This window comes from Gymnoscopelus microlampas (assembly GCF_963454915.1).
Source record: "Gymnoscopelus microlampas genome assembly, chromosome: 9".
In the NCBI taxonomy this organism is placed as follows: domain Eukaryota; kingdom Metazoa; phylum Chordata; class Actinopteri; order Myctophiformes; family Myctophidae; genus Gymnoscopelus; species Gymnoscopelus microlampas.
Window position 1 is genome coordinate 46,730,526 of NC_139946.1, and position 13,518 is coordinate 46,744,043.

At 43.8% G+C, this 13,518-nt stretch overlaps 2 protein-coding genes across 2 annotated transcripts; both read left to right on the plus strand.

Moving 5' to 3' along the window:
• Positions 1–5,081: 5,081 nt before the first annotated feature.
• Positions 5,082–8,690, plus strand: LOC311051566 (leucine--tRNA ligase, cytoplasmic-like; the record flags this gene model as incomplete). The annotated part of the gene is made up of 1 exon (XM_084066145.1): positions 5,082–8,690. One exon carries the CDS (start codon positions 5,082–5,084, stop codon positions 8,688–8,690), a length of 3,609 nt encoding a protein of 1,202 aa, XP_083922271.1.
• Positions 8,691–10,492: 1,802 nt separating this feature from the next.
• On the plus strand, positions 10,493–11,176 carry LOC311051951 (acyl-protein thioesterase 2-like; the record flags this gene model as incomplete). Its single annotated transcript, XM_084066687.1, has 1 exon — positions 10,493–11,176. One exon carries the CDS (start codon positions 10,493–10,495, stop codon positions 11,174–11,176), a length of 684 nt encoding a protein of 227 aa, XP_083922813.1.
• Positions 11,177–13,518: the final 2,342 nt, after the last annotated feature.

The following is a 13,518-nucleotide window of genomic DNA, read 5'->3' on the forward strand; positions in this document are numbered from 1 at the left end:
CCACAAGTCCAATGATTCGTCCAATGAAAGAGCAGAACGTTGCTATACTGCTCAGTGATTTGAGGAGACATTTGACAATCCAGTTTGAAATGTATTATTATGACAACATCCATACAACGTTGCAGTCTAACATCATTAGACGTAGATATTTGGTTGGTTTTAGGTTGTGTTGGTAACTAATCAATAACCAACGTCTGTTCAACGTATTATCCCAACGTCAGGTTGACGTCAAATACTGACATGCTGTTGTCGGATATTTGACCAAACCTCAATGTCTGCCCAATGTTATTATGTTAAATGTCAGTTTACATTGTATGTGTCATATGGCATTATGCTGTAGGCCTAATGCAAAAAGTGAAATATTTCCCTCAATCATTTATTTGATTAGCAATTAATATAATGCAAAAATAAAGAACTGCAACAGCTATGAAACATGAACAATGGTGAAAATCAGTACATTTACTCAAGTACTGTACTTAGCATTGTATTTTTTAAATTCACTTGTGTGTTTCTATCTTTTGATACTTTATTATTTTACTCCACTACATATCAGGGCAAACAATTATTTTACTTTTTGTGATTGATTTGATTACTTTATTAGTCAGAAATGTAAACAGCATGAGGTACAGTCATGCATTTAGGCTGAAAGGGTAACAAAAAAAGTGTCTGTCTGTCTGTCTGTCTGTCCGCCCTTCCGTCCACCCAGTAGTACATACATAGTGGTGTGGATGATAAACGGTGTCACAGTCACACACTCTTGCTCCATATGTCACAACTAAGGAAGACCCTGGTTTTGAGGTAGGCCGGTGTCTATGCATTGTAATGTATTGATGCATTTCTTTTCATATGGGTTTATTATTTAGGGCAGCATAGGTTACTGGTTAGATAATCAGAAGGTCCCCGGTTTGCCTCAAAGGCCCTGGACGGGGCGAAGTGTCCTGAGCAAGACACTGTAGGGGTGGACCCTACAGTCCACCCACCCCAAGCGCTCAACATAAAACATTTGAGCAGCCATAAGCTGAAACTGAATTTGCCCTCTGGAACTAAGGAAGGTCTCCTGAAGCAAACTAAGGGCAAATTATTGACGATAAAGAGTTGACATGGCTGTCTACCTACCTCACTGTCGGTCGCATTCCTTTAAGATGCAGCTGGCTGATCACCGACAACTAACATCTGCTAAAGCGGAAGGGAAAAGGTATAACTGGCCTTAACCATGTTGCCTTGGCTCTAAATCCACACTGGCAAAGAAACCTGTAGCTAATCAGTCTCATATACAGCCACAGGTTCACTATAGGTGGGATGCTGGCATGTGCCCCAGGAGCAACTTGATGGTATTTGTCTGAAAGTCAAATTCAGTTATCTGGAAAAGGCTGAGGGTTATAGAACTGCACAAACACCTTTCTGGGCCATGGGGTGGCCCTGTAGCTCATCTGGAAGAATATAGTTGAACCACAGATGAAACAGCTACCAATTGCTCTGGTTGGACTATTGCAGGTTAAACAGATGCTAGATCATTACTCTATGTCAGAACCTTCAGTACTTATTGTCCATATTCTACAGCCAGACTATGTTGGATTTTGTTTAAGTAACAGCCACATTAACCCAGCAAAATATCTACATCTAATGAGGTTTGAATGTTGAGGAGATCTTTTCATTATGAAGTTTAGCAGACATTGGGTTTTGGTCACAATACCCGACAATAGCATGTCAGTATTCTACATCAACACGACGTTGGCATAATACGTTGAATAGACGTTGATTATTGGTCAGTTACCAACACAACCTAAAACCAACCAAATATCAACGTCTAATGATGTTAGACTGCAACGTTGTGTGGACGTTGTCATAATAACGTTGGGCAGACACTGAGGTTTGGTCAAAAATCTGACAAAAGCATGTCAGTATTCGACGTCAACCTGACGTTGGGATAATACGTTGAACAAACGTTAGTTAATGGTTAGTTACCAACACAACCTAAAACCAACCAAATATCTACGTCTGATGATGTTAGACTGCAACGTTGTGTGGATGTTATCATAATAACATTGGGCAGACATTGAGGTTTGGTCAAATATCCGACAACAGCATGTCAGTATTCAACGTCAAACTGACGTTGAGATAATACGTTGGACAGACGTTGGTTATTGGTTAGTTACCAACACAACCTAAAACCAACCAAATATCAACGTCTGATGATGTTAGACTGCAACGTTGTGTGGACGTTCTCATAATAACGTTGGGCAGACATTGAGGTTTGGTCAAGAATCCGACAACAGCATGTCAGTATTCGACGTCAACATGACGTTGGGATAATACGTTGAACAGACGTTGGTTATTGGTTAGTTACCAACACAACCTAAAACCAACCAAATATCAACGTCTGATGATGTTAGACTGCAACATTGTGTGGACGTTGTCATAATAACGTTGGGCAGACATTGAGGTTTGGTCAAGAATCCGACAACAGCATGTCAGTATTCGACGTCAACATGACGTTGGGATATTACGTTGAATAGACGTTGGTTATTGGTCAGTTACCAACACAACCTAAAACCAACCAAATATCAACGTCTGATGATGTTAGACTGCAACGTTGTGTGGACGTTTGTCATAATAACGTCGGGCAGACATTGAGGTTTGGTCAAGAATCCGACAACAGCATGTCAGTATTCGACGTCAACATGACGTTGTGATATTACGTTGAAAAGACGTTGGTTATTGGTCAGTTACCAACACAACCTAAAACCAACCAAATATCAACGTCTAATGATGTTAGACTGCAACGTTGTGTGGACGTTGTCATAAAAACGTTGGGCAGACATTGAGGTTTGGTCAAGAATCCGACAACAGCATGTCAGTATTCAACGTCAACATGACGTTGGGATATTACGTTGAATAGACGTTGTTTATTGGTCAGTTACCAACACAACCTAAAACCAACCAAATATCAACGTCTGATGATGTTAGACTGCAACGTTGTGTGGACGTTTGTCATAATAACGTTGGGCAGACATTGAGGTTTGGTCAAGAATCCGACAACAGCATGTCAGTATTCGACGTCAACATGACGTTGTGATATTACGTTGAAAAGACGTTGGTTATTGGTCAGTTACCAACACAACCTAAAACCAACCAAATATCTACGTCTAATGATGTTAGACTGCAACGTTGTGTGGACGTTGTCATAAAAACGTTGGGCAGACATTGAGGTTTGGTCAAGAATCCGACAACAGCATGTCAGTATTCGACGTCAACATGACGTTGGGATATTACGTTGAATAGACGTTGGTTATTGGTCAGTTACCAACACAACCTAAAACCAACCAAATATCAACGTCTGATGATGTTAGACTGCAACGTTGTGTGGACGTTGTCATAATAACGTTGGGCAGACATTGAGGTTTGGTCAAGAATCCGACAACAGCATGTCAGTATTCGACGTCAACATGACGTTGGGATATTACGTTGAATAGACGTTGGTTATTGGTCAGTTACCAACACAACCTAAAACCAACCAAATATCAACGTCTGATGATGTTAGACTGCAACGTTGTGTGGACGTTGTCATAATAACGTTGGGCAGACATTGAGGTTTGGTCAAGAATCCGACAACAGCATGTCAGTATTCGACGTCAACATGACGTTGGGATATTACGTTGAATAGACGTTGGTTATTGGTCAGTTACCAACACAACCTAAAACCAACCAAATATCAACGTCAATTGACGTCAAATGAATACGTTGATACAACGTTGGAAGTTGACGTTGGTCCAACGTTGGATTTTGGTTAGCTGACGTCACAACCTAAATCCAACCAAAAATCAACGTCAACGGACGTCGCGTGCCAGCTGGGTAATAGAGGCAAAAGTTTGAAATCGTGATATTGATTTAGACGATTATAAAAAGCTCTATTAGAACTTTTTTTGTGTTGATTAATATATAAAAAAAATATATATATATAAAAATAAACCTTGCTTCTCGATTATTTAAGATGAAGTTGTTATTGTTTCTAAATGTCGGTTTCGATATAATTGCGGTTAATTGTCCAGCCTTTCTATTAAGCATTGAGCTGACTTGAAAAAGATTGTTACAATGGAGATTGTGGTGAACTGATTGTGTTTCCTGGTGCATGAAAATTCTTAACTTCTTGAAAAAAAAAATGTTTGTTTATCACTATATGCCAGAATTATATATTTAAAAAATGCAAATGTTCAAATGCACTGCTTTTGGTTTTAACAAGGTCACTCCTCTGGCAGCTGGTCTCTTTATTATTATTTATTATCATTAATATTATTTCCTACAGTATGTCTTAAATTCTATTTAGTTGTTTGCAGAGCTGACTTTATTTCTAAAACATTTAGTTACAATGGAGATTGTGGTGAACTGATTTTGTTTCCTTGTGCATGAAAAAATAAAACTTACAAAAATTAATTTGGTTTGTTCTTCACTATATGCCAGAATTATTCACACAAATAAAAATGTTCAAATTAACTGCTTTTGGTTTTAACAAGGTCACTCTACTCTGGCAGCTGGTTACCTTATTATTATTTACTATTAATAATATGATTTATTATTATACACTCGCTGAGGACCTGCGATTGTGCAGGTACTGGGCTATCATATAATCATAATTTATCAGATAATAGATGCTCAGCCCAAATGTCTTTAAATAAGACCCCCTGGTGAAGCAATGGGTTGGTCAGCATGTTCCGGTTTCGGTACCATTGGCTGGGTTATTGTGTGGATGAAATAAGTCTCTCTCTCTCTAAACTCCCTCTCCCTCCCCAGGTTGTTACATCGGTGAAATAGGCTCTCTTCTCTCTCTCTCTCTGTCTCCCCCTATATGTCCAACTCCATATTTGGGCAGATTCCAGGCACTTATTACTGGGTCTATTACTGGGCACACACACACCCATGGGTATCTCCATATATGTATTGGGCACAGTGCACCAAATATGGTGCACTGTGATTGGACAGTGAGGTGACATCACTTTAATATCAATGCACTGCTGTGTGGCACTGTGTAAGTCCTGTTTCTTGGTTTTAAAACAACAACAAACCAACTCATCATTTTAATCGAAATGACGCAGCGGAAGAGTACAGCGAAGTTGCACTTTTTGCGGACGATCGAGCAGGATATCCAGCAGAAATGGGAGAAGGAGAAGCCTTTCGAATGTGACGCACCAAATACAATTTTAGACAACACCAACAAAAACAAGTACTTTGTCACCTTCCCCTACCCGTACATGAATGGAAGACTGCACCTTGGCCACGCATTCAGTCTGTCCAAGTGCGAGTTTGGTGTTGGTTACCAGCGTTTGAAAGGGAAGCAATGCCTCTTCCCATTTGGGCTGCATTGCACAGGAATGCCCATCAAAGCCTGTGCCGACAAGCTGAAGAGAGAGATGGAAGTATATGGAAACCCTCCACAGTTTCCAGACGAGGAGGAAGAGGGGGAGGAGGAGAAACCAAAGTTTGACAATGAAATCATCATCAAGGACAAGGCCAAGGGCAAGAAGACTAAAGCAGCAGCCAAGTCCGGCAGCGCTAAGTTCCAGTGGGACATTATGAAATCCCTGGGGCTGACAGACAAAGACATTGTCAAGTTTGCCAACGCTGAACACTGGCTGGACTACTTTCCTCCTCTGGCCGTCCAAGACCTCAAAGCCATGGGGGTCAAAGTGGATTGGAGGCGTTCATTCATCACCACAGACGTCAACCCCTTCTATGATTCGTTCGTCAGATGGCAGTTCTTCACTCTAAAGGAGAGGGGGAAGATCAAGTTTGGAAAAAGGTACACCATCTTCTCCCCCAAGGACGGACAGCCATGTATGGACCATGACAGGCAGACAGGAGAGGGAGTCGGACCACAAGAGTACACTCTCATCAAGATGAAGATCATTGAGCCCTACCCGGCAAAATTCGAGACATATGGCAGGGCTCTGAAAGGTAAGGACATCTACTTGGTGGCAGCCACTCTGAGACCAGAGACTATGTTTGGCCAGACCAACTGTTGGGTGCATCCGGACATGGAGTATGTGGCATTTGAAACGGCCAGTGGAGACATCTTCATCAGCACCAGGAGGTCTGCCTTCAACATGTCCTATCAGGGAGACAAGTTCACCAAGGAGAACGGGGTGGTTCCAGTGGTTATGGAGATGCGGGGACAGGATATTTTGGGCTGTGCACTGAGCGCCCCTCTGACCTCCTATAAGGTCATCTATGCCCTGCCCATGCTCACCATTAAGAAGGACAAAGGGACCGGGGTGGTGACCAGCGTCCCGTCTGATGATCCCGATGACATCGCTGCGCTTAGAGACATCAAGAAGAAGCAGGCCCTGAGAGAGAAATATGGAATTGAAGACGAGATGGCATTGCCTTTTGAGCCAGTTCCCATCATTGACATCCCGGGCTATGGGAACCTGTCCGCTCCTCTGGTGTGTGACGAACTGAAGATTCAGAGTCAGAATGACAGAGAGAAGTTAGCGGAAGCCAAGGAGAAGGTCTACCTTAAAGGATTCTATGAAGGCATCATGCTGGTTGACGGCTACAAGGGCCAGAAGGTCCAGGATGTTAGGAAACTCATCCAGAAGACGATGTTAGATAAGGATGAGGCCCTGATATACATGGAGCCTGAGAAGCAGGTCATGTCGCGTTCGGCCGACGAGTGTGTGGTGGCCCTCCGTGACCAGTGGTACCTGGACTATGGTGACACAGAGTGGAAGCAGCAGGCCAACAAAGCTCTCAAGTCTCTGGATACATTCTGTGAGGAGACCAGGAACAACTTTGGAGCCGCTCTGGCCAGACTCCAGGAGCATGCCTGCTCTCGCAACTATGGCCTTGGAACACGGATGCCATGGGACCAGCAAGTGTTGATTGACTCTCTATCAGACTCCACCATCTACATGGCCTACTATACGGTCGCTCACCTCCTGCAGGGTGGTGTGCTCAACGGACAGGAACTCAACGGACAGGAACCCTCACCACTGGGCATCAGACCACAGCAGATGACACCCGAGGTGTGGGACTTTATCTTCTTTAAGACGTCTCCACTCCCTAAGACTGACATCCCTAACGAGCACCTACACAGGCTAAAGAGGGAGTTTGAGTACTGGTATCCTGTGGATGTGCGCGTGTCCGGAAAAGACCTGGTGAACAACCACCTATCTTATTACCTCTACAACCACGTGGGTATGTGGCCTGAAGACAATAGGAAGTGGCCACAGGCAGTACGCACCAACGGACACCTGCTGCTCAACTCTGAAAAGATGTCCAAATCTACAGGAAACTTCCTCTCCCTCAGCCACGCTATTGACAAGTTCTCAGCAGATGGCATGCGTCTGGCCCTGGCCAATGCCGGAGACACGGTGGAGGACGCCAACTTCGAGGAGGCGATGGCGGACGCGGGCATCCTGCGCCTCTACTCCTGGGTGGAGTGGGTGCAGGAGATGATCGTCAACAAGAACAACTTGAGAACCGGACGCGCTGACGACACTTTCAACGACAGAGTGTTCTCCAATGAGATGAATTTAGGCATCATGAAGACGGAGCAGCAATATGACAGGATGATGTACAAGGAGGCACTGAAGAGCGGCTTCTTTGAATTCCAGGCAGCCAAGGACAAGTACCGTGACCTGGCCATCGATGGTATGCACAGAGACCTTGTCTTCCAGTTCATTGAGAGACAGACTCTGCTGTTGGCTCCTATCTGCCCACATCTCTGCGAGTACACCTGGGGCCTCCTCGGCAAGCCCACTACTCTGATAAAGGCATCATGGCCTGTGGCGGGTCCAGTCGACGACGTTCTGATCCGCTCTTCCCAGTACCTGATGGAGACCACCCACGACCTCCGACTGTGCTTGAAAGACTACATGCACCCGCCCAAGGACAAAAAGGGAGATTCCAACTCTAAAGCTCAGCCCTCCCACTGTACCATCTACGTGGCCAAGAGTTACCCTCCATGGCAGCACAGCATCTTGTCCCTACTCGGCAAGCAGTACAAGAGCAGCAATGGAGTCCTTCCAGACAACAAGGTGATTGCCAGTGAGCTGGGAGCCCTGCCGGAACTCAAGAAATACATGAAAAAAGTCATGCCCTTTGTAGCAATGATCAAGAAGAACCTGGAGGAGAACGGCCCGCGGGTTCTGGACCTGCAGCTGGAGTTTGATGAGGATTCTGTGCTGAAGGAGAACCTGAAGTACCTCACCAACTCCCTGGGACTGGATCGGATCGACGTGGTGTCTGCGCCGGAAGACAAGGTGGATTGTTGCCCAGGGAAACCCTTCAGTTTGTTCAGATCAGAGCCTGGCGTGTCTGTGTCCTTCGTCAACCCCCAGCCGTTCAACGGGTTGTTTTCCACCAGGATTGACATTCGACAGGGAGACAACACAGACAGCATCATTCGCAGACTAGCCAAAGGCAACAGACTCATAAAAGATCTGTCCAGAGTGACGTTGATGCGTTATGAGGACCCGGTCCTGGGTCCTCGTCAGATTCCTATTCTGGAACCCGATGAGGACACGGCAAGCTGCCCAAGAAGGCAAGGCAAGCTGCCCATCTCAGACAACTCTGTGTTCACCATCAACCTGGAGGACAAGAGGGTCACTGTGAATGATAAGGACCTCACTGTGGACATCGGAGACTCCCTGGTTTACCTGCTTCACCAGAACAACACATCATCATCTCTCTGAGCCACACAGCGGATTCATAACCGTAAACCCTATATATATATCTGCTGTCAGGCAGTAACCAGCTAAAACAAATGTTTTTAAAACAACACAATACTACTGCCTCATCAAAGTTGGTACAGTGACCTTATACATTGTCAGATACTTGAATGTGTCCTTATATTATCATCACTTTACCCAAGTACAGCTCAAGTGGAGTTGGGAGGTTTTTGACCATTAATTTGTGTAGTTTTTTTCGTCTGACTTCATTCTAATCAATGATGGACAAAACAACTATCTCCACAAGTTGGAGTTAGGTGGTTTGACCGACAGCTTGAGGATCCAATGGAATGAGGAGGTTTAGTCAGAAGCACTTTTTAATACTTTTCTTTGACTCAATATTTGTTAAAACCCACACACAGATGTACAGTAAAGGGTGTTCAATAGGGCATACTGTAGCAGTGGTGGCCATTTTCTGGTTCCACAAAAAGAAAAAGCCAATGCGTTTTCCCCATAGAGATTTCCAAAGATATTTATATGAATTATTTGAAGCCTAGAATCAAGCCATCCAGGGTCCTGGTGAATCATGACCATAAAACATTTGATTCTGTGGAAAAAAAAAATTGAAAACCGTAAAACAAAGGGTATTTATTAAATATAGTGTATCATATCATTACATATTTAAAAAAAAATGTTTCACAGAATAGCAGATCTACAAGCTCACCACGCATCGCAGACGTGATGTGAGCATGTAGATCTGCTATTTTCCTGCTACTGTTCCCCCCAGGTTAGGGTTGCGAGGGTTCAAGTTGTTAATGTACATATTTTAAAATGAAGTACCTATCACACAAAATATATGTCTGAGGACCTCCTAGGGGTCTCGGACGGACCCCCTGTAAAAGACAACACCAAATCTCTTCACCGAAAATATCTACACACTCACGGCAAGATTTAGGTGTAGTTTAGATGATTATGCAACACGATTATAACATGTTTCTATACCATGTTGTGCGGCAGGGGCGTCACGGCCATTCACTGTGCGTACGACACGACACCCTCACTCTCACAGATCCGTGATTTCATACCCCCCACTTTTTGAAAAAATAAAAAACATTTCTTTTTTTGTTGATAATAAATCGGTAAAATCAAGCAAAACTAAGAATTAAATAACCTAACCCTAACCCTAAACCCAAAATAAAGTAACCAAAACACGAAAAAAAAACTAACAAAATCCGCCCCAAAAACGTGAAATTTTTAAAATACAGAATTTGTTTACATTTGACAGTTACAAATGTTTTTCACGCTTTTTCAAAAAAAGCAGATCTACAAGCTCATAGCGCGGCACTCGGTGCCGCGCTATGAGACATGACCTTTGACACGATCTAAATGTCTCAATAGAAGAGCAGGGAGACAAAATACAATCACCCCAATTGTATAAGTTATATTGTAATAACACTCTACCATACAGGTTGGACAAAATTACATTTTATTCATAAAAACATTTTTTCATTGTGATTTCATTGTGATCGGCAGTGCTGGACAACCGGATCTCCATACGTGTATATGCCTATATATGGGCATATCGGTCGGATCAGGAACAACGCAAGTTGGGGATGCATGCCCCACCAGTTATGCAGTACCAGTTATACCCGTGTGTCTGTCTGTGTCCCTTTTATGCCCATATATGGAGGTCTCTATCCATCTGTCTGTCTGCCTGTGTTCCTTTTATGCTCATATATGGAAATCCCTGATGCCATCGGTTATATATATAATATCATAGATGACTGATGTTAAATCAGGACAGCATACGTCATACATACATTGCCATGTGTGGCAACAACATGTCTGTGCCGGCGCTCGTCGAAGGGACAGAGAGGGAGACCGCTGCCGTGATCTTCCTTCATGGGTTGGGAGACTCAGGGTATGGATGGGTAAAAAGCATGGAGGCGATCCGACTGCCACATGTCAAGTACATCTGCCCCCATGCGTCCCGAATCCCTGTTACTCTATACTGGGAGACTGCGATGCGTTCGTGGTTTGATGTGAAGGGTGTGAGCCTTGACTCCCCAGAGGATGACGCCGGAATCAAGGAGGCGGCAGAGAACATTAAGGCCATAATCGACGACGAGGTCGCGAATGGTATCCCTTCAGACCGTATCCTGCTCGGAGGCTTCTCTCAGGGTGGAGCGTTGGCCTTGTATACGGCACTGACTTGCCAGCAGCAGTTGGCTGGTGTTGTGGCTCTCAGTTGCTGGCTCCCACTTCGCGAGAGCTTCCCGCAGGCGGCGAGCGCCAGTGCTAACGAGGACATACCCATCCTGCAGTGCCACGGGATTAAGGACCGCACGGTCCCTGTGCTCTTTGGGGCCATGACAGTGTCCAAGCTCATGACCATAGTCAACCCTCAGAAGATCACATTCAAAACCTACCCAGCCCTCTTCCACAGATGCTGTACTCAGGAGATGGCAGATGTAAAGGAGTTCATTGAGAAGCAGCTGCCTCGGATCTGACATCACTTCATCATGCCCCCACTGTGACCCCTAGACACCGACCTCACCCCCCCTAGCCTGCATGGGATCAATACCATTTTCAGGTTTCTGATCCGGTCGGAACGTTACGTCATCAGGTGGCCGGAACCAACGACCGGAACCACCGGCGCCGTGCATCTCCAAAATGATTCCCCTAGTTTAAAGCTTGTTCAGTTTGGTATTATCGTTATCTTTTGGTATAATTATCGTTTGGTATGTCCATTTTCTATTCTAACTCGTGGCGTGACTGGCGAGACTAAACTAATTGATTCGCATTATGTGGGGAACAAAAACAATGCGACGCCAACCGGAACCAACCACCGGAACCACAATTATTTTTATTATTTTTGGGGCGGTGTAGCCGCCCCCTATAAGTGAGTTTTGGACACCGACCAAAAAATTTGTGTACCCCCTAACCCTTCCATTGTTAATGCAAATCGATACTTTTTTCATATCAGCCAATCACATTACAGCTAGTGTCATCACCACTAACTGTAATGTGATTGGCTGACTTTGCAAATTCAGGACTGTGATTGGCTAGCGAAACACATGACACATGTGCAGCCCTATGGATAGCAGTATGGACTTTAAAAAAAGTCGTTTATCCTTTTTTTAAAGTGAGTCATGTTGTGATGACCACACACCGCCCACTTCACACTGGGTGTGATTTTTTCTAAACCGGATCACATGGCTAGTTTTAGAACGAATACCAGGCTTTCCTCAGAGGTGGAAAGTCTGGTGATGTGAGGTTACACCCCCCAACCTGACATTCTCCCTGCACTGGAAACAGCCAGCACCAGTGTTACTTTCATCGACTAATACTATACAACAACTAAATAAAAACTAAGCTATGATGACTAAAACTAATACTAAATATAAAATTGACAATTTTGTCAGCAAATACAAACTAGACTAAAATGTTAGGGAGGGACTAGTGGAGAAGGGATCTAGTAAGTCATTTTATGTTTGGTTGCATGCGCTCTGTAAATAGCAGATCTACCAGTGTGAGCTTGTAGATCTGCTATTTTCAGCATGCAACCAAGTGTAAAACCAGTCATTGCGACGCCATCAAGGCCCCCAAAATACATTTTTGTCGACTAAATCAACTGTAGATTTAGTCGACTAAGATCTTATGATATTTAGTAAACTGATATTTAGACTAAAACTAGACTAAAACTAAATGAAATTTTATTAAAAAGACTATGACCAAACTAAATCAAAATTAACACTGATGAGCACCCCACCTCCACACACATTTAAATATATATAATATGTCAAATATTTCTCCATATGTCCCATATGGAGATCCCTGATCTCAGGTCACGCTATATGCCCATATATGGGCGTACCCCCTTTTGTGTCCATATATGGAGCTGATGCCATGACGACACATTGAGGGTAGATAACGCACTCCATATTTGGGGCGTAGCTGCATTGGGAACTCCTTATATGGTTATGGCTGAGTCATGGTGACCTGAGTGTGATGTCAGATGTCCGCCCACCCGCCAGCTGGCCGTAGGCTGGGGTTGCAATGGCAATCAATTGGCTCATTTGGGCCACGGCCAGAGCCTGGCCTGAGTCTTTTCTGGTGGTTTTGGACAACCGCCTATCTGACCGACTCGACACCGGGCACGGCATAGGTTTACTGAGGTTACGTTTAGGAACAAAGGTATGTTTAGGCATAGTTTTACTGCAGGTTAGGTTTAGGAATAAGCTTATAGGTATAGGCATAGTTTAACTGAGGTTACGTTTAGGAATAAGGTTACGTTTTAGGAATAAGGTTAGGTTTAGGCATAGTTTTACTGAGGTTAGGTTTAGGAATAAGGTTAGGCTTAGGCATAGTTTTACTGAGGTTACGTTTAGGAATAAGGTTAGGTTTAGGCATAGTTTAACTGAGGTTAGGTTTAGGAATAAGGTTAGGTTTAGGCATAGTTTAACTGAGGTTACGTTTAGGAATAAGGTTATGTTTAGGCATAGTTTTACTGAAGTCACGTTTATAGTATAGGAATACCTGGTGGAGACCGTTATGAGGGAGGTGACCATTTGACCTGGGAGAGCATATTTTTGGGCAAGCATTCTTGTATTCTTGTAGATCTGCTATTTTAGAATTTTGTTCTACTGTATAATGATGACATGTCCACAGTTGACAGTGATTAAACTCTGGATTCACCAACATACGCACATGGGTAAGAACACAAGTGGTTGGTTGTGTGTGCATGTTTTTTTTTAGTCTGGGTGTAATTTTGGGTGCAAATTATATCCGTGCACAAAGTAATATTTCAACTCACATATTAGTGAATGAGGCTCGATGTTGTGCCTTCGAG